At 41.8% G+C, this 20,432-nt stretch overlaps 1 protein-coding gene across 1 annotated transcript in view; it reads left to right on the top strand.

Annotated features, from left to right (window-relative positions):
- Positions 1-13,351, top strand: part of dtx1 (deltex 1, E3 ubiquitin ligase) — a gene marked incomplete at its 3' end in the record, with an annotated part of 43,772 nt that extends 30,421 nt beyond the window's left edge. Inside the window, exons 4-10 of the mRNA XM_083913192.1 lie at positions 6,724-6,785; positions 6,949-7,110; positions 9,384-9,445; positions 9,585-9,743; positions 11,039-11,200; positions 12,756-12,845; positions 13,127-13,351. Coding sequence (XP_083769318.1) covers positions 6,724-6,785; positions 6,949-7,110; positions 9,384-9,445; positions 9,585-9,743; positions 11,039-11,200; positions 12,756-12,845; positions 13,127-13,351 — 922 coding nt within the window. The remainder of the gene's footprint in view (positions 1-6,723; positions 6,786-6,948; positions 7,111-9,383; positions 9,446-9,584; positions 9,744-11,038; positions 11,201-12,755; positions 12,846-13,126) is intronic.
- Between the last annotated feature and the right edge of the window lie 7,081 nt (positions 13,352-20,432).

Raw genomic sequence — 20,432 nt, 5'->3', positions numbered from 1 at the left:
AAACTGAAATATCACATGGACATAAGTATTCAGACCCTTTGCTGTGACACTTGTATATTTACCTCAGGTACTGTCCATTTCTTCTGATCATCCATGAGATGGTTCTACACCTTCATTGGAGTCCAGCTGTGTTTAATTCTAATGATTGGACTTGATATTGAAGCCACACACCTGTCTATATAAGACCTTACAGCTCACAGTGCATGTCAGAGCAGATGAGAATCATGAGGTCGAAGGAACTGCCTGAAGAGCTCAGAGACAGAATTGTGGCAAGGCACAGATCTGGCCATGGATACAAAAAAATTTCTGCTGCACTTAAAGTTCCCAAGAGCACAGTGGCCTCCATAATCCTTAAATGGAAGACGTATGGGATGACAAGAACTCTTCCAAGAGCTGGCCGTCCAACCAAACTGAGCAATCGGGGGAGAAGAGCCTTGGTGAGAGAGGTAAAGAAGAACCCAAAGATCACAGTGGCTGAACTCCAGAGATGCAGTGAGGAGATGGGAGAAAGTTCAAGAAAGTCAACCATCACTGCAGCCCTCCACCAGTCAGGGCTTTATGGCAGAGTGGCCCGACGGAAGCCTCTCCTCAGAGTAAGACACATGAAAGCCAGCATAGAATTTGCCAAAAAACACATGAAGGACTCCCAGACTATGATAAATAAGATTCTCTGGTCTGATGAGACAAAGATAGAACTTTTTGGCCTTAATTCTAAGCGGTATGTGTGGAGAAAACCAGGCACCGCTCATCACCTGCCCAACACCATCCCTACAGTCAAGTGTGGTGGTGGGAGCATCATGCTGTGGGGGTGTTTTGCAGCTGCAGGGACAGGACGACTGGTTGCAATTGAAGGAAAGATGAATGCGGCCAAGTACAGAGATATCCTGGACGAAAACCTTTTCCAGAGTGCTATGGACCTCAGACTGGGCCGACGGTTCACCTTCCAACAAGACAATGACCCTAAGCACACAGCTAAAATAACGAAGGAGTGGCTTCGGAACAACTCTGTGACTGTTCTTGAATGGCCCAGCCAGAGCCCTGACTTGAACCCAATTGAGCATCTCTGGAGAGACCTCAAAATGGCTGTCCACCAACGTTCACCATCCAACCTGACAGAACTGGAGAGGATCTGCAAGGAGGAATGGCAGAGGATCCCCAAATCCAGGTGTGAAAAACTAGTTGCATCATTCCCAAGAAGACTCACGGCTGTATTAGCTCAAAAGGGTGCTTCCACTCAATACTGAGCAAAGGGTCTGAATACTTATGTCCATGTGATATTTCAGTTTTTCTTTTTTAATAAATCTGTAAAAATGTCTACAATTCTGTGTTTTTCTGTCAATATGGGGTGCTGTGTGTACATTAATGAGGAAAAAAATGAACTTAAATGATTTTAGCACATGGCTGCAATTTAACAAAGAGTAAAAAATTTAAGGGGGTCTGAATACTTTCCGTACCCACTGTAGGTGCTCAATTTATCACGTAATTGCATCGGTTTTAGGTCAGATTGAAGCACTGAACGTGAAGAGTACCGCCATAGGAAATGGAAATTCCTCAGCGGCACACTACTGTCCTCTATCAAAGGTTTGAGTGTAGCCAGGCTCGATGGACAGAACGGAACAAAGAAGTGAACACAGGTCAGGAGGAGGAGAAAAACTAAAGTTGGCAGGGTGAAAGAAATTCAGTGGTGACCAGGATTATTCTGGTTCGCTGAACGTGCCTTGTCAGAACGTGGAAAGGCCAAACATCTGCTCTTGTTTACACCGGCGATGGAGTATAATTTCTTGTAAGATGTGAGCATAAGCCAAAGCAGCCTTTTGTCCCAGCTCGTTGGATACTCTCTGCATTGACTTTTGAGCATAGAAATGAGAGATTAGTAATGGCTATGGATTTTGATGCACTCCCAATGGAGATGATGGTGTTTTTATACAAATGTTACGTAAGAGAGGGGAAGGAATAAGGAGCAAGGGGGGGGGGGCATGTTATAGCCAGGGTTAAACCCTTGAAATCATCCAGCATTAGGGATTGTCAGCAGAGTGTGAAGAGATGGCATGTGTCTTAAGCCCTAGCGCTCCAGGCGCAGCCAGAACAGACAAGGTCAGTGCCTCCAGAAGTGCACATTTCTAAAAAAAACAAGATAAGAGAAAAGAGCTTAGCAGTGCCATAGACAGTATACAAGAAGAGGACATAGTCCACAAACCCACATCAGCCTTTGGTTTATGGACTACCATTTTGAACGCTCGAGTTTCACCATCTTGAATTTGTGAAAGTGGGTGTGAGCGTATTTGGACGAGAGGGTGGAGCTGAGTAGGAGAACTAAGCCAGTGTCAATTCGATGACGCTGCTCCAGGCAGCTAAACACTAAACACCAATGTGCATCATCTGGTGGACTTTTTCCGACGGATGAGCATGGAGCACCAGCTGCTGGCACTGTTCATTTGCATATACTGCCCGTGCTGCAGTGACATAGATCCGGATAAAAATCTGAAGAGTCTGCCTTAACTTACCAGCCAACCTTAGCATTAGCTAGTAAGCATGGTTAGCAAGGTGCAACCGAACACTGAACAAGACATTTTTAGGTCACCAAAATGTTACAGTTAGCTTTCATGATGAAAACACGGACCACACCCAAAAACAAGTTCACGGTTATTTTAATGACGGCCTACACAGTAGTGTGGATATGTATTACTAAGCCTCTATCCTGTCGTTAGCACACCAACCTGTAGGTCACAAGGTAGCCACGCCCTAACATATACCCTACTTTATCGTCCATTCTACTTTAAATGGGGCCATAATTAACAAAATGAACATAATACTGTATTGAAGATTGATCGATTGTGATCATAAACTAATTTGCTAAATGTTTACTCAATTACACAATACAGTGCAATGGGAAACTTCTTGCAAGATGTGGATCTCCCTATCTCTGTAAACTAGACCGTAAACAAAGTAGATAAGTGTGATAGCTTGTTACTTTCAGTTTAGCAGATAGAGATCATCAGTAGCTGCTGAAACAGCTGTGCAATCACACAGCTGTTTCATCAACATTGCATACTTATTATGCAATACACTCTCCAGCTGATATCTTTGCTAGAATTGGAAAGCAATAAAGATGAAAGGCATTCCTAATTAAAGTTACGTTATGTTATGAATCCTTACATATCCTCTGTATTGTATGTGTATAGGAGTGTTTAGTTTATTGCAAAGTGTGCAGACAGCCCACAATGAGATGGTCTTAGTGCTCTCATGGTGTGCTGTCCCATTTTTTATCCTAATGAAAATGATTTGTTTGATCACAGCGCTCTCACTGAATAAGATAAATTATACATGCGCTCATAAAGGGAAGCGTCTAGTTCACGACGTGTTTTGATTTGATTTGGGCCTAAGTGCATGTTTAAATGAGGGAGCAATACAGAAGCACCTAATTTGGTTTTAGTGAGTATCAAATTCGACCTTAGCCAATCACTTTCTACTTTTGATATTATATGTTTGCCTTAAAAATGTCCCTCAGCAGTGAAAACAGAATAGCTGATATTGACACTGGTACTGTCACTGAGTGATGGGCAGCTGAGTGCTGAGAACTATTGACTGCTTTGTTTTTGTTACATGCAGCGACTGCAGCAGTTGAGTTCACCCGTTAATTCCTTAGCTGCGGTTGAAGGTGCAAAATCACTCGCTGTGGTCTTTGCTTAAAATTAAATCCGACACCTAAAATCAAACCTCTCTCGGTTTCACACCCCTGGTTCCCACTCTCGGACAGAAGATGTTCATCACAATTGCACATCACTCTGCTTTCATTTATATTGACTAACATCAGTCTGGCACACTAGCTGATCCTGGTCTTTGATCCAGTGGTGTGAGACACAATGTGCAGTGAGTCCCGACTAGAGATGCGCACACATCAGCCTCAGCCATGCCTATTGTCCTTTTTCGTTATTGCACTCAGCTTATTGAAGGGCATCCCCTGGCAAAGGAACAGAGGCTCTCACTAATATCAAAGCAGTCTCTTGATGCGGATCTGTGAAATGCCTAAGAGTTGCGGGGCCAAAGATCTCAGTTGCTTCATGGTCAAAGACTAGAGAGATTTAGAGGTATGAACAGTGCCTGTAGAAAGTCATGATACCCTTTTGAAATAATCACTTTTTTTGTTTTACAGCCTGAAATGATAATACATTAAAATACATGTTTTTCCAGCGTGATTTACACATTTTGCCTTGCAGCATTTAAGTGAATTTTTAATTTTTTTTCAAAATGATGAGTCCCCAGATTTAATACTTTGTGGAGGCACCTTTTGCTTTAATTACAGCCATCGGTCTGTTTGAAAACGTCTCTACCAGCTTTGTGCATCTAGATTGGGAAATAATTCCCCATTCTTCCTGCAGAACTGTTCCAGTTCAGTCAAATTCTGTGGTGAGCAGCGATGGACTGCACTCTTCAAGTCCATCCACAGATGTTCTGTAGGATTCAGGTCAGGGCTCTGGCTCGGACACTGTGTTGTTTTTATGGCGGTGTGTTTTGGGTCGTTGTCATGCTGCAAGGTGAACCACATGCAAGTGTCTAACAGAGGGCTGCAGGTTTTCCTCAAGAATTTGGGTGTACTTGGCAGCATCCATTTTCCCTTTAATCCTGACCAAGTAACCAGTCCCTGCTGAAGAGAAACAAGCCCACAACATAATGCTGCCACCACCATGCTTCACTGTAGGGATGGTGTGTTTGGGGTGGTGTGCTGTGTTTGGTTTCTGCCAAACATAGCGCTTGGAGTTCAGCACAAAAAGTTAAATGTTGGTCTCATCCGACCATATAACCTTTTGCCACATGGCATCAGAATCTTCAATATGGTTTTTTTTACAAGACTCCGTGTGGCATTTTTTCAGAAGAGGCTTCTTTCTTGCCACCATGTCATACATGTAGAACTTGTGAAATTGTGTTCCCATGCACAGAGAGACCAATCTCTTCCATTAAGACTTGTAACTACTTTAAGACCACCATGAGCGTCTTAGTAGCTTCCCTGATCCATCTTTTCCTGGCTCGATCATCCAGTTTGGATGGGTGGCCCAATCTAGGCAAGGTCTGGGTGGAGCCATGTGCCTTCCACTTCTGGACAATACTCTGAACGGTACTCAGAGGGACAGTTGAAGCCTTTGAAAGCATCTTTCCAACCATGATGAATTATTATTTCTGTTATCATGCACTACTAGGTGTGGAATCCTCAAGAACAGCTGATTTTATTCTAAAGTAAAATCAAAAACACCACAATTGATGTCAGGTGGAGACCAATTAACTTGGTGTGTAATCTGGAAGGTGATTGGTTATACCTGAGAATGTTTATAACGGTTATTCTAAAGGGACTCATCACTTTTCCAACCCTGCTATTCTAGTTTTTCATTTTTTTATTAATTTTCAGAAATTTTGAATGGAAATCACTTGAGTGTTGTAAGGCAAAATGTGTAAATCCTGCTGGAAAATATGTTTTAATGCATTATCATTTTAGGCTGTAAAACAAAAAAGTGACTATTTCAAAAGGGTATCATGACTTTCTTTAGGCACTGTATATATGGGGCGCATGGGTGTGTGGATGTGGTTTGAATTATAAGATGAGATTAGATGATGGAAAGGTATCCTCTGCTATCAGTGTATCAATGTCTTTGTGAATGGGTGTAAAAGTGGTCAGAAGACTAGAAAGGTGTAATATAAGTACTCCAGTGGCCCATTTACACACAACTTTTATCTAGATCTAGTCAGAATAGTGTGTTGACACCAAAGCAAACTTCTCGTGGGCGATTACATACAAAGTCAATTCAAAGATGCAAATACGCTTAAGCTTAAGCTGAGATTCTGCTCAGGGTGACACAAAGTAAATGTTTCAACTTGAGCCAGAAATGTGTGTGACGCTGTGTATCCAAAAGATTTGCAGGATACCACTGTAACATAAGAAATTCCACACATAGTAGATTTTGGATGCTCAAAAACTGTACGCTAAATTGTATTGTGATATAAAACAGGATATTGATTGCAATTTCTTTTTTAATGAACCCATAATTTCCATCTAATGCTTTAACCTGAGTTTTTGTTAGTTGTCTTGTCACGACACACTGATGCTTAGGTTTAACCTGAGGAAAGGAAACTTGCTCTGCTGCCCTGTAGCCCCTTCCTGTGCGATGCTGGTTGATTTGAGGCTCATTGAGCCCTCTGAAAGGAGACTCACTGACTCGTATGCTCATAGTCATGCTTCAAGTGCTTTTGTCCGCTCTGCTCAACAGATCTGGAAGTGTGCGCAGGTCAACTGTCTCTGTCGTCTGTGTTCGCTGTGAACTCTAGCCTCTCCAAATGTCATCCTGAATCAGGCTCTGCTGCAGTGCTTCGTACATGAGTCAATCCGTCTCATCCCATTGCATTGCCTCTGTCTTTGTGGTGAAGCACATGTGACATTTTAACTTCAGTGTTTTTTTGTGGCATGCAGAGCAGAATGAGCTGCTCTTCTCACTTTTTTTCAGCTGTTGCCACAGCAGGCAGTGGTGCACGATCAGGACAACTGTTGTCCATTGTAGAGGTCACAGGGCCATTTAAAGAATGTGGTAAAATCTAAGTTTTGTTTGTAGGCACGACATGAAGCACCCAGAGGTGGTAATATGACCCTGATGGACGATGTGAATAAGGCACTGCCTGTGTCCATGAGGTACTTTAAAAACACCAGTCCAGGGAGTTATTTTTTCTTTTCTCTTGTAGGGTTCCTGCCCTCCCAGTAAAGAACCTGACTGGATCTGGACCAGTGCACCCAGCACTAGCAGGTTAGGCAATATTCATTAACCATCTGCTTAGAAAACAACTGAAAAGAGTGTTTTTTTGTGGTCAAACTGTTTCTGATCTTGACAGACATTTACAATGAGTGCCTTTTCCACTCTTCTTTGTGTATTTGTGTGTGTATGTGTGTGTGCTGTCCTTATGCATCAGGTATGACAGGTATCCTGATGTGCGCTGCAGGTCTGCCGGTTTGCCTGACTCGGGCCCCGAAGCCCATACTGCACCCACCACCCATCAACAAGAGCGACATGAAGCCTGTGCCAGGGATCAACGGCATGCGCCGGAAAACCAAGAAAAAGCACCTGAGGAGAGGTAAGATGGAGGAAATGAGAGGAGACGAGGAAGTGAAGAAAGTGTTAACGCTACCATTTTTATAGTGTGTTAGTGAGTACATTCAAACTGCACTGAGGAGTGGAATAGACCAACCACGAATAGTCAGCAGACTTTCTCTGTCCTGCAAGCTTTGCATGATGTTTCCGTCTCAGCTGTCTGTAAGTCTGTCGTTCAACATGCAAACAAAACCAGAGGTGGTTTTATTGTGATCATAGCTCCATAATTGTTCTTTAAACGCCTCCGAGCTCTGTAAGGTTGTTACAGTAAATCTAACCTTGCCCAAGGTCACTGACGATTAGTTAGGAAAACATTCCTGTACCTTTCAAGAAGCTCCTATAAAATGTAACAATGCTAGTTTAGATTTATGAGCAAATGCAGTGCAAACTGTAACAATTTTATAGGTGTTACACTACATGCAGATTGACATAGGCAGTTGTAAGGAAAGTAATTAACAAGGGCTTGTTGTACTGAGCTGGTAGGAGAGGGGATGCGGTGTTCAGTTGGACAGCTTTGTGCTTGAATAAGTGCTGGTCGATCTGTGTCGAGCTGTGGAAACCACCGGCCTCCCAAGGGACTCTTTGTCCTAATTGATCAGGCTGTTGGGCTTCCATCCCTGCACCGTGGTTGTCCTCTACAATCCTCCTATGATGCAGCAATACTTTATTTTATGGGTCTCATAGTTTCCTATAATTTACTAGGAAGCAACTGATTTGACTGTAAATTCAGAGGAAAGTTCCTGCAAAGGATAATGTCCCTAATTACAATTATAAATTTAAAGTGAATACATATTTAAGGGTGTTTAAATGGAGAATCAATAACTTCTGATGAACACCAACTTCGGAGGATATATCATGCTAATTTTCAGGTTCATACTCGTGCTTTTGATTTATTCTAGAACATTTTTACATGCTTTGATGTTCAAAAAACACATTATTTTTGCAGTCATGAATTCACCTTCAGTCTTAAAAACTGTGTTTTAGCCCCTCCTCCTGATTGGTCATGTTGTCCGGGTCTTTCACATATACAGTATATCGCATATATTTACCTATATATAGTATAGTTGTGACATCACAACTGTACAGAAGTCCTGACGGCTCATTTAAAGGCAACATTTCTGAATACGGGCTGCATGCATTTCTCTGTTTTGATACTTTCACAGTATTTATAAAGCACCTCAACCTGCATTTATAAGACATCGAAATCTCACTTTTTGCAGTATGGGACCCTCAACTCAAAGAGGGCCAAGAGTCAACAGTGGCTCTGTGAGTCTTTAACAGCATAACAGACCAACATTTCCATCCCTGAAGCTATATGCAGCTTGCATTTTGTCTCTATTTTCCCCTCTAATTTAATCCTAATGACATACTTCTTTCGAGAAAAATTCCTTGGAAACTATTAGGAAATTGTACCCTTTTAAAATATATCACCAGTATAGATTGAGGAATGAGGCTGGAGGCCAAATGTGCAACCTATATGTGCTGTCTGCAGACAGTGTGAACTCAGAGATACTGGAGGACTGCGAGTGCAATGGAATGGACATGTGTTTTTCTCATGCAGGGAGATTTGGGCTTATCCTTCTCTGCTTTCTGTACAGAGAAAGGTCAGAGAGGCTTTTGATCCGGCTAATGAAGACATCACATAGCAATAGCGTAAAATGTCTGTCTTTCTCGTCCTTTTGTGTTTTCTCTCCTCCCTCTCTTCACAGCTCTCTGCCTCCTCTATCTTCCCTACCCCATATACCTTTTTTTTGTTGCTCAGTCGGTCTCCCTCCCCTGCTTTCCCTCTCTCTTTTCGCTGGCTGTCCCTCAAATGAACAAACAAAGGCTCTGGGGGAAAAGAGGTTGCCTGTAAGCGTATTAGGGGTGTAAGCTGTGGGTGTGCTCTCAGCCATGCTAGTCTGGTTGCACACAGGGATTATCAGAGAGTGTGGGGATGGCTGGGTTGTTATGTGCCGGTTTGAAGGTGACCTCCCCTTTCAACATCGCAGACATATACACTACATTCACATGCACATTCGCACTCTTTGAAAAAAGCGGCGCTCAGGACAGAGCGACCGATGAAAATGATAAACGTCTGTCATCCTTCAAGATCTAGCTGTTATTCTCTTATGTTTTAATGACAAGCAAATGGCATCCAGTGGTCCGTCATGCACTTTTTTCATATTACTTGTGGTATGTGGGTGTAACTAAGTGGCAGGATTGGCTTTTCTCCAAGGGTCATCTCATCTCTCTTATGCTTTACTCCATGACAAGGCAAAAACCCAGAGGATGTGGTGCGAAGATACACAGAGAAGATTAAAGTGGCGCCAGATGAGGTGAGAAAAAGACACACACATACACACACAAATTTGACTTGAAAGTTCTGTGACCGTTTGTTGTCCTAACCAAGTGTTAAAGTCTCTTAAACGCAGTCACGTAGAATGGCAGCTGAAGTATTTTGGTTGGCTTTTCCAGGACTGTACCATCTGCATGGAGAGGCTGGTCATGTCATCCGGCTATGAAGGCGTCCTGCAGCACAAAGGCCTCAAGCCAGAGCTGGTGGGCAAACTTGGCAAGTGCGGGCACATGTACCATCTGCTGTGCCTGGTGGCCATGTACAACAATGGCAATAAGGTGGGTAAAAAGCTTGTGAGCCAGACTCTGTTATGATGTCACTCTAGACTCAAACGATAAACTCAGTGTCTCACCAGATTGCATGGCACTGGCAGATGATCACGCTCCAATATTGTCGTACACAGATGATGATTTTATACAGTCTTATCGGATCAGTTATATCAATCTTGACAGCAGAATACTTTGCAAAATCATTACACATTCTGCTCATTTTCATTCACTTTACTTGCATGAAATACAAATGTGATACTAATGCAGAAGAGGCCAATTCAAGCTGATTTCATGAGCAGCCATCAGTGCAACCTTAACAATCGTCGATCTAATGATATCAAATCAATTTATCAATTACTATTAAAAGGCCAGATCGTACAGATGGCATCATATTTCCTCCCTTGCCTCTAGTGGTATTTAGCCATGTAGATAGTTTTGGTTTTATTTGTACAGATTTTTTAAATATCAATCTCCAAGATGTCTTCACCCTGTTGTGGCTGTCAGAGCATTGTTGGAAAAACAAAATCCAACAGTACCTTTGGAGGAACAATATTTCAGGTACTCTCAATAACGCCCTGTCAACAGCTTTCTTTGGGACTACTGTCTCTGTAGAAAGTACAGCAGGAAGAAACCAGCACATTGTCTCTGGAAAGACATGTTGCTGTTGATTTTTTTAAAGCGGTATTCAGTTGATTTTTTGGCCACATTTGTAGCAGCAATGACATAATATCACTATAGAAATTGGATATGTCTAACGGCTTAGCAAACAGTTGTCCATTTACACATCCAGCAGACACAGAAGTTTGGACCTTAGACTGCATAAAATATGGACGCAGTCTCCGGGACGTCACCCTTAGGTTTCTGAAGAGACTAAATGAAGTGGGGTCGAATGAAGCCTACAGTCTATCAGTCAAAGCAGCCAAACTCTCAATTATGCATAACTTTAAGCCTTAATATAATTTTAATGGGTGAGTAATATAAAAATTTCAAAAAATCTCTTCAGCTGCTTCTTTTCACTAAAAAACAGCTGCCTGTGTAATAATAATAAAAAGTTTGAATTTTAGCATGACAACCTTGAAGCAATTCATGTCCCTCGTTTTGGAGTGAAGGCAGAAATATATCTCAAAAAGCAAAAAAAAAAACTATCTGCATCACTAGACTAGAGGTGAAGTAAAAAAAAAAATCCTGTGAACTGATCCTTTAAAACAATATGACATTAAGCAATAAATATGGCCTACAGTACAATAACATCGTATTGTGTGATTAATGTCAAGCCATACTGATTTATTTTTTCTTCAAACCAGGATGGCAGTCTTCAGTGTCCAACATGCAAAACCATCTATGGGGAGAAAACAGGGACCCAGCCTCCTGGGAAGATGGAGTACCACGTCATCCCCCACTGCCTGCCTGGCTACTTAGACTCCAAGACCATCCGCATCGTGTATGACATTCCTGCTGGGATCCAGGTCAGAACTATCTCATTTCACTAAATCCAACATGCTACTTTTGTGCCCTGATCCACCGTCGCTCTTCTCTAAGTCTTTAGCCCTTTTTACAACTGCTGCTTATCCGCTTTAGTTTGACGGTTGGTTATCAGTGCAGGAAGGTGAGGGGCTCTGGCTCCGTAAGCCACTGAGTGACGAAACAGCTTTCTTAGGGATCACACTAGTGTTTCTGGGCAGCAATAGAATCTTTACCACCATCTATTAATTTACAGGGTGTTTTTTAGGAAATAATGAATTATTTAGTATTTATATTAAACCAATGAATAGATTTTTAAAAATCGAAACAATGAAGGTCATTTTGAATTCACATTTGCTGTCGAGAGGAGAGCATGTTTTTGCAGCCTGGGTTTGGGTCGGTGAGATGAAAAGGTTGCGTATTTCATCCTGACTGCTGAGATGAGCTTTAATAGAGTCAATAAACTGACCTTTTTCCACCAGAGGAACAGGCTTAGTGTCCCCGGGGACAGAGAACACTGGGGGTCATCTGACAGATCAGGGCAGCACAGCAGCACTATTGCCAGGGAACATTTCTGTAGGTCTCCTGCCTCTTTTTCTCCTCTTGCTCCTCGGTCCACTCTTTAAACATCCCAATGTGCAACTCTGTAGTAGACTTAATGGACAACAGCAACATAACATTACTTACATTTTGAATATTGCAATCAGGGGGGAAAGGCAGTCAATGCAAAAAAGAAAAGAAAGAAGAAAGAAAGCATGCCTTTATTAGTCCCGCAAGGGGAAATACACTTTTCACTCACTGTTTTTCAACACACACACACACACGCGCGTGCCTCAAATATGCAAACATGCCCTATATACATGCATTAATGGAGAGATGTCAGAGCGAGAGGGCTGCAGTACGCAGTACCCAGGGTGAAATGGCACCTCTCCAGCCACTAGGCCACCCTCCTCTCTTGGTCCGTATGAGAACTTGAACCGGCGACGCTTCGGTTCCCAAGCTATGGACTGAGCCACTGCTGCCCAAAAAAAAACATTTTAATCTGCCCAATAAGTGTGGCTATCAAAGGCAGAACAACTCACAAAAATAACAATTGAAACCTCACTCGAAATAAAGAACAATATGTGACCAATTTATCATGACAAGGCAACTGTAACTACATCACATTGGAGCCTTTAGAGCAAGGGTGGGGTGGGAACCCATGCTCCTGGAGGGCTACTGTCCTGCATGTTTTAGGTGTCTCCCTGCCCTAACACACCTGAGTCTAATGATTATTAAACCCCAGACACGCTTCAGCTGCTTGATAACAAGCATAGCATTAGAATCAGGTGTGTTAGACTAGAGAGAAACCTAAAACATGCAGGGCAGCGGCCCTCCAGGAGCAGGGTTCCCCACCGCTGCTTTAGAGCAACTTTTTAAAATCTAATATTTAAAGAGATAGTTGGATATTCACAGTAACGTGATTGTAAGCATTGTGAAAAATAAAGCTCGCCCTGTGAGTCGTAATTGGAAAAGAAGGAATTGTAACGTTTGTTTTTTGCTCCTGAAACTTTTCACTAGACCAATGAGCACCCCAACCCCGGGAAGAAGTTCAGTGCAAGAGGGTTCCCTCGGCACTGCTACCTCCCTGACAATGAGAAAGGCAGGAAGGTAAGCTCTGACACCAGTCCGAGGAAACAACAGCATTAAAACCAGTGCACCTTGCTGCACAGAATTTCTTTCTTTAGCAGACATTTTTTCCTGCTCTTTGTGCAATATGTGCTTATATGCTTAAAGATATCTAAATATTTAAGTTACTTTTACTGTATAACCCTGGTTCTCTGAGTAGCATGAGTGAGCAAATGTTATGAAAGTGGACTTATATTATTGTTACTTTCTTCTTGTTACAGAGGGATGATAACTTCCTTCTCCATTCTCGTTTGTCTCTCCAGGTCCTGAAGCTGCTGATCATGGCCTGGGACCGACGTCTCATCTTCACCATCGGCACGTCCAGCACCACGGGCGAGTCGGACACAGTGGTGTGGAATGAAATTCACCACAAGACAGAATTCGGCTCCAATCTGACCGGCCACGGCTACCCCGACCCCAACTACCTGGACAACGTCCTGACAGAGCTATCAGCCCAGGGGGTCGGTGAGGACAACCTAAAGGACTGATGGCCGGCTGAGCTGGCATACAGGAACATGGCCCACCATGCCCCGCCGTCTCCAAGAGTACAGGACACTGCATGATGGGCCAACAAGCAGCCCACAAGTCTTTACACCCCACAAACGAAAAATATCCTGCAAATGTGGTGGCACAAGAGCAACGGAAGCAAAATAAATGATCTGGTTATGGTCAATACTTTGATTTGTATAACGTAAGATTTCCCCCCTCCCCCCTGCTGTCTCTTGATCAATGCCTTGAGCAAGTTGTGTTTGTGGCAGATTTTCTCAGTGGGTTGAAGGATGTAAGGACAAGGTGATATTTCGGTCTTAGGGAATGGTGTTTAACCCCTTTAGATTCATACTGAAGCTGTTCCTCTGCACTTGATGCGGGGCCAAAACTATACAAAAGCCTATCTATAAAGGCTGAACTCCAGAATGCATGGCCCAGACTTACGCTGCATAAAGGATGGGCGATTCCCTGCAATCAGCCGAGGTGTCGGTAGTTCAGTTGTCGCTTGATATTCTGAAGAGAAGTTCAGGAGAATTTCAGCATATTGAGTTGATCCAACTGAATTTATTATTTGCATCCCCCTTTTTCTCTAATTAATTGTTGTCCTGTAACAAGTGGTGAAACTTGGTTTTGTGATTTGAAGGAGATGATTTTGGCCTTTTTGGTGATGTGACTGTAAAGTTGCATTGGGCATCTCTTATCTCTATATCTCTATTTTTCCACTTCTGATACCTTAGGTCAGATGTTCTCTAAAATGGAAGTGTAGTAGTGCATGAAGTAGATTCCAGAGAGATAAAGGCTATGAAATATTAGTGTTTGGTAATAAACATATGTTGTATGGTTAACCTTGTGGACTGTCTATGCGAGGAGACATAAAATAGATGAAACGAGCATCTTACCAGTCAGTTTGATGCTTGTTACAAGGTGTTGTAACTTGACAGGCTGAGGTTGTGAAGCGGGATTTGCTACGCTCCAAGGTTAAACTCATTTGTTTTGTGGACACACTGATGACGCTGACCTCTGTGAATATAAAGCCTGCATTATTTTTCTCCCTGTTGGCGACAAACCCAGCCATCGGCACGATCCATCATGTTGACCACATGAGGGGGTGAGTGTTTGATTGCGTGCTCTGAGGCAATAATATGCTGGCTTGAGGTCCTTGAGGAGAAAGGCTTTACAGCAGCTTCTCGCAGATGGACGTTCCTCTTTCAAACACCAACAGTACTCCCTTGGAGATCAATCTCTGGCTCCTGCTGTCACAAGTCCCTTGTGAGCTTGTTTGCTGCTAGGCAGCGCGCAGCAGTGAAACATCGCATTCTCCGCGTGAGCTCACTCAGAGTTGTTAGTGCTGATCCTGATGTATGCCCCCACTTTCCTCCCCCTCCTCAGCAGCAGCAGAGCACTTCATTCTAGGAACCATGGGAATGTTGGTCTAGTATGTAGTTTGCTGGAAATGATTTTTCATACACTCTCCTCTTCCCCCTCAGCTGTATGCCCATGGGGTAACTTTTTGAAAATCCTGGTGGAGATCTTATGCCGTTTCTGTACTCTGAGATAAAAGATAATCCAGTGCTGCATAATTCTCCATAAATATATCTGATCAATTCTAATGAGTGGGGGTGTTAATGTAAGGTTTATCGTGTGGGCACCCAGCTGTGAGCTTAATTTTGGAGTGAATCATAGTCTTCCATAGCACTTTGAGGCTACAGTTTTGTTGATTCAGTTATTTAATTTTTAGGAAAATGTCTTAAATTGCAACTTAATCTGTCTTTTTTTAAGTTGGTGTTTATAAACCGGCTTGTGATGCTTTGAAAAAAATATATATAATATACATTTGCAGATGTGATATACCTTTAAATTCAAACTCAATTTGAGTGGATGGTGTAAGTTTAATTTATTTTTATACTCTTCTATATAGAAAAGATACAATTATCGACTGGCCCACATATCTATACAAAGGCACATGTTAACATGAATACATACAATCTGGCAAAGATGAATTTGTCAGTATGTCAGGGACTGTTGAAATATGTATGACATGTTATGGACGTCTTATATTACAAGTAGTCTTAGCGTATGCTGCTGTCGTTACCTTAATGTAGAATCTGTGTAGTTGATCCCTTGCAGGACTCCAATAAATACAGTTAATGTGTCTTTATTATTGGTGGGGGAGCTTTAGCAGCATGAAGATGTCCGTTCCCCCCAAATGGGCCATTTCTCTTTTTCTACTTGTCCAGAACATGGAAATGGATGCCGTCAGCAATCTTTGTTCAGTTTTAAGGTGAAAACAGCACACCTGGGTTAAATAGAAGCTACAAATAATTATTGGTGTTTGTTTTAGCTAACTGAAGCAACATATTGGTGCGATTGATTACAGTCTGTTGTCAATCTAAGTACAATGAATCACATTTTTTTAAAGGCCCTGACACCCTATTGTCTCAATCATCTTTTAACTATGTCTTACACAAAACCAACAGTACAATTATTCAACAATTAATGATAACAATTTGGTTATTTTGCATGAGATTTTTTGTATTTCTGTTTTTTTTCCCCCCGTCTTATAATGCCCTTTACTTTACAGCAGAATGCAGTCCGGTACAATAACAGTTCTGGTATTTATAGCTAATTTCCCCATTCATGACAACTGTACAGGAAGCTGATTTTTTTATAACTCAGCCATTTAAATTATATAAAGGCTCATACATAATTAAGGACGTGGCTGCATTAAGTGTCAGGTGGCTAGCAGACACTAGCCACCTTTCCAGTAGGCCTACTGTGCCACTCCAAGCTAGGGCTATCTTTGAGCCAGCCAGTGTAAATGGCCCTGAGAGAGCTGGGAGAACAGCATATGCATTGGAAGAAGTTAGCCCTGTGATCTGGTAATTCACAACTCTCTGCCCTGATGGTCAGCATCTCACAGATTTCACAGATTTTGCTGTTTCTCGTTCCTCTGATCAGCTGTTTCCTGTTTTTAAAACTCCCGGCAGTGGATCGCACTCATAGACTGTATGGTCACACAACAGTTCACGTCATCACACCTCCACCCAAGCCGCAAGACTCTAAACATGGAAATCGAGCCGCCAATATGTGTATGGTTGGAGCCAGCACATTGAGCCACTAAATCAGGCCGGCGGTCCAGCGTAAAAGCGCCTAGTATTTCTTTAAAACCCACACATAACATGTCGCTTTAGTGTAAACGTCAGCCATTCCTCCCAAACCAGCACAGATAAACAGACTCAGTGGTGTCCCGGTGGTCACCCATGGCCCATTAATCCTAAAACACCAATACTCCAAAAAATGTCCAATTGGACCAACAGTCTCACAGGTCTTTAAAAGCTCAGAACGGCGCGAGCCATATTACTTCCCCCACTCCGTTCATTGCTGTTACACACTATACTGCTAAATCATGTATGATGTGTAACGAAATTCATTTTCAGCATATATTTAACATGATTCTGTGTTAATTCTATTAACATGACCATATGAATAAACGTGGTGCTTCCCAGATAATGCTTGTCTGCCTTAACTGGAAGTGACAATGGAGAAGCAGCCGGCCATGACACGCTCAAGCTCACCCACATTGGCGCAGTAGTGAGAGACTGTTTTATGCAGTCTGTGGTTCAGAAAAAAAGCAAAGCATATTTTCATCTGCCATAATTCCTGCAAATTTAACCACTGGATGGTTTGTCCAGTTTCTGTTTATTTGCCAGTTTTATGTACCAGTGTCTGAAGCTAGCTAAAAAGTAGGTTGCCAGCTAGCTACAAAAGTTAGCTGTAAGCTAGCTCTGCAAGTGTTTAGCTAAACATTAGCTTTGACTGCTGCTTATTTAGTTATGAGTATTTCATATTTGAGATTTTTTTTTTCACCTCATGTTCAGGCTCCTTCAACTGTGTTTTCTGTGTATTCTCTATTAAACTTCAACTTTCCGGCACAGGCTAAAACAAGCCACTAAAAGTATTTGTAGGCTAAGTGTGATTTTTGACCCAGGTGTTGAAAACCTGTTCCATATCAAGTTTTCTCCGTCACAATCTTTTTGACTCCCTTTATAATACGGGACAGCAGGAGAAAATGCTTCCAACCTATCAGGGAATTTTTTTCCATGTTGAGTGAAGTTTCATCAACCAGAGAAATCCAAATGATTGCTTCTTCGACTTTTCCTTTCCGGCCTTTTGGTGTCAACGATTGCAGGCCCTTTAGACTTTTCAGGTGTGTACAGACTTACATGGGGATGATGAATAAAACATGGTTTTGTAGGCCTATTTGTCTGATTAAGAGAGAGAGAGACAGGTGGTGTTTATGCAATTTACTACTTTTAAGATCTAATAGCCTACATGATATATGTGTAGCAAGAAGGCAGAATATTTTGGTTTTAAATGACAATGGATGTTTTCTTTACGGGGTGCCTACCTCCAGGATTCTTAACAAAGGGGTCGGGATCCGAAGATGTTCACATGCTATGTATTAGAAAACATATATTTTTGATGTCTTTTTATTTTTTAATCATGATTGTCTCTCAAATAACTCTTACTACATAACATTGCTGTAACTCTTATTAAGATGCATTCCATATTATTTTCCATTTAATAAGAAGTGGGATAAGAGATTAAATCATTTTTATCCGAACATATGAAGTAATTACAGTTGTGCTCTCTCATGGTGTCAATTGCAAACTGTACTCACTTTTTTTGTGTGGATATATTGTGTATCTGTGTGTGTGTGCGTGCGTGTGTGTGTGTGTGTTGAATGTTCGTCTAGTAAACAAGTCGTAGGTTCATGTCCTTTAAAGATACAGTAATGTTCTCCAAGAGGTGCATGTTAACCAAACTGTGTTTGCGTATGAAAACATCATAGCTTCTTAAAGATATCACCCGGGTCTTCTGGGAATTTAGCACTGTGGTTTTGCATCTTACTCCAGTTAGTTAGAAAGGTTTGATTTTCACAGATGGGGACGAGGCAGCGTTTGGCTGCTCTCCTCACTCTTTTGACAACATGTTAAACATCCGAATGTTTCGCATTTGCGGCGCACATTTTAATTGACATTGTCAAATCATGATTTTGTGGCTTGATTTCTCTTAAATGTCTACATATTGCTATTTCAAATGTTTCACGAAGAGAAACTGAGATCAATTAAGCAAGATATAGAGAGACATTGATTCAACTATAAAGGGCTTCTTAATCCATCGGTCTTTATTGAATTGTGATGACCTTGTTGCATGTTTGTGTGTTTCTTGTTGAAAAAATAAATATGCCCTGGACAGGGGTAGTTTGTTTGACCCTTTTGTCACCTTGGCTCTCCCACATTCTTTCCCTCACTCATGTCCTCCTACATTTAGCTCCTCCATTTCCTCCTCCTCCTCCTCCTCGGGCAGCTCCTTGCTCTACACCTCTTTATATGGATATAAATGAGCTTTGCTGGAGCTGTGGAGTGCAGCAGAAACAGTTCTCACTGGCAGTAAATTTGCTTTATGGTCTTTTTCTGTCACTGGCTGCTGTATGTTGGTGCTGTGGTGAAGAGCTGTGGTTGGTGCATACTAAAGCAGGTTGTTCACCAAGGCCTGCAGAGAATCAGCCTCCCCCTCAACACACCCCTCTTTACCTCTTTACCTCTACAGTACTGACCCTCAGGGGTCAGTCTCCTCTTAGCTCTGGTACCTAAACCCCCTCCCCTGCCTCCTCCCATCGCTCACCTCTCATGCCTAATGAGAGAGCTGGAAGGGAGACTCTGCGGCATCACTGCAGGTAGGTCTGGTCTCATTACCATTTAAATAAAGCCGGAAGGAGGAACAGCTGAAAACACTGTGTTTGTGTGGCATAATTTAACATTCGATTATTACTCCTGTTGGATTGTAAAGTATGTGGTTATGGTGGTTTGATTCAATTATTAATTTGATCCAAGGGCCAGTGTGGTAACCATGACACTCTCTCATGATGCTGCTCTGCAATCTGTGAGACATGAAATGTTATTTCCTGTATGAATGTCCTTGCCTGTGCTGACAACAGACCTGGAAACAAGAAAGAAAATTACATACTCAACATTAATAACGTTTGCCCTTAATTAATTAATTAACAAAAATCATGTGGTGTTATTTTTGTTTTCCTGGGTACAAATTTGACACTGATACTTAATAGATGAAATAATAGTTAACGGAATAATACAGTTGTGTTTAATTCACAGTAACAATCCACTTGGAACAAACCATCATGGTGTATTTGCAAAATAGAGTACAGGCGATAGTGTATTTCTTTCTTTTTTTTCTGAATAAAGATTCTCATTCAGGGTATATCAAGTTCACAAGCAACATCTGATGTTTACTTTGATGGTGTATCAATGTCAAATATTGATTGTCATGCCTGGCATGTGTACTATAGTGTTACATGTAAAGGCAGGAAGAATTTTTACTCCACACATAAATCTCCCACGGTTCTTCCTCTAAAAGAAAGACGGACACTATGGCCTGCTGAGACTATGTGAGATCACAAATCTGATCTCTTTCATGCTCACTGACCTTCTCTGTTTTAAAGGAAACACACCAAACATTACTAGCTCTACAGGAAATGGCTTTACAACATGTTAGTGTACAGTTTGTGTGATATGTAAGTTGTGTGATTTGAGTGCTTCATAATTGTTTTTTGCTTGTTTTTAACATTTTAAAAACAAATTTGGCATCTCAAACATATCCTGACACCTGTGAGCCAAATATAGTGGCACCAAAAACTTCAAGAAAATGTAAACGTATCAAATTGGAACATGTCACATCATTGTTAGTCTACCGTCTCAGTTATACGTATGGACATTATATTGTTCACAGGTAAATATTACCCTCACGACTTCAGGAATGGCTACATCAAAGGTAAGGACATTTGAAATACGTAAATTACATCAAAATTGAACGTGTGAGTTGATGGCCATAGCACCAAACAAAAGCACATTGTTTTGTATGAAGGGGCAAAAGCAACAATTCAAATATTATTCACTTTGCTCACTATACAGGCAGCGTTATTCTGTGGCATGTGCACCAGCATTTCAAACTCGTGGTGGTATAACCCATAAAGGTAACACAAAATTGCAACAGTGGTGG

The sequence above is a fragment of the Echiichthys vipera genome (assembly GCF_963691815.1).
Source record: "Echiichthys vipera genome assembly, chromosome: 4".
Classification (NCBI taxonomy): Eukaryota; Metazoa; Chordata; class Actinopteri; order Perciformes; family Trachinidae; genus Echiichthys; species Echiichthys vipera.
Note: the sequence above shows the minus strand (reverse complement) of the source record. Positions and strands in the feature narration are given on the sequence as shown.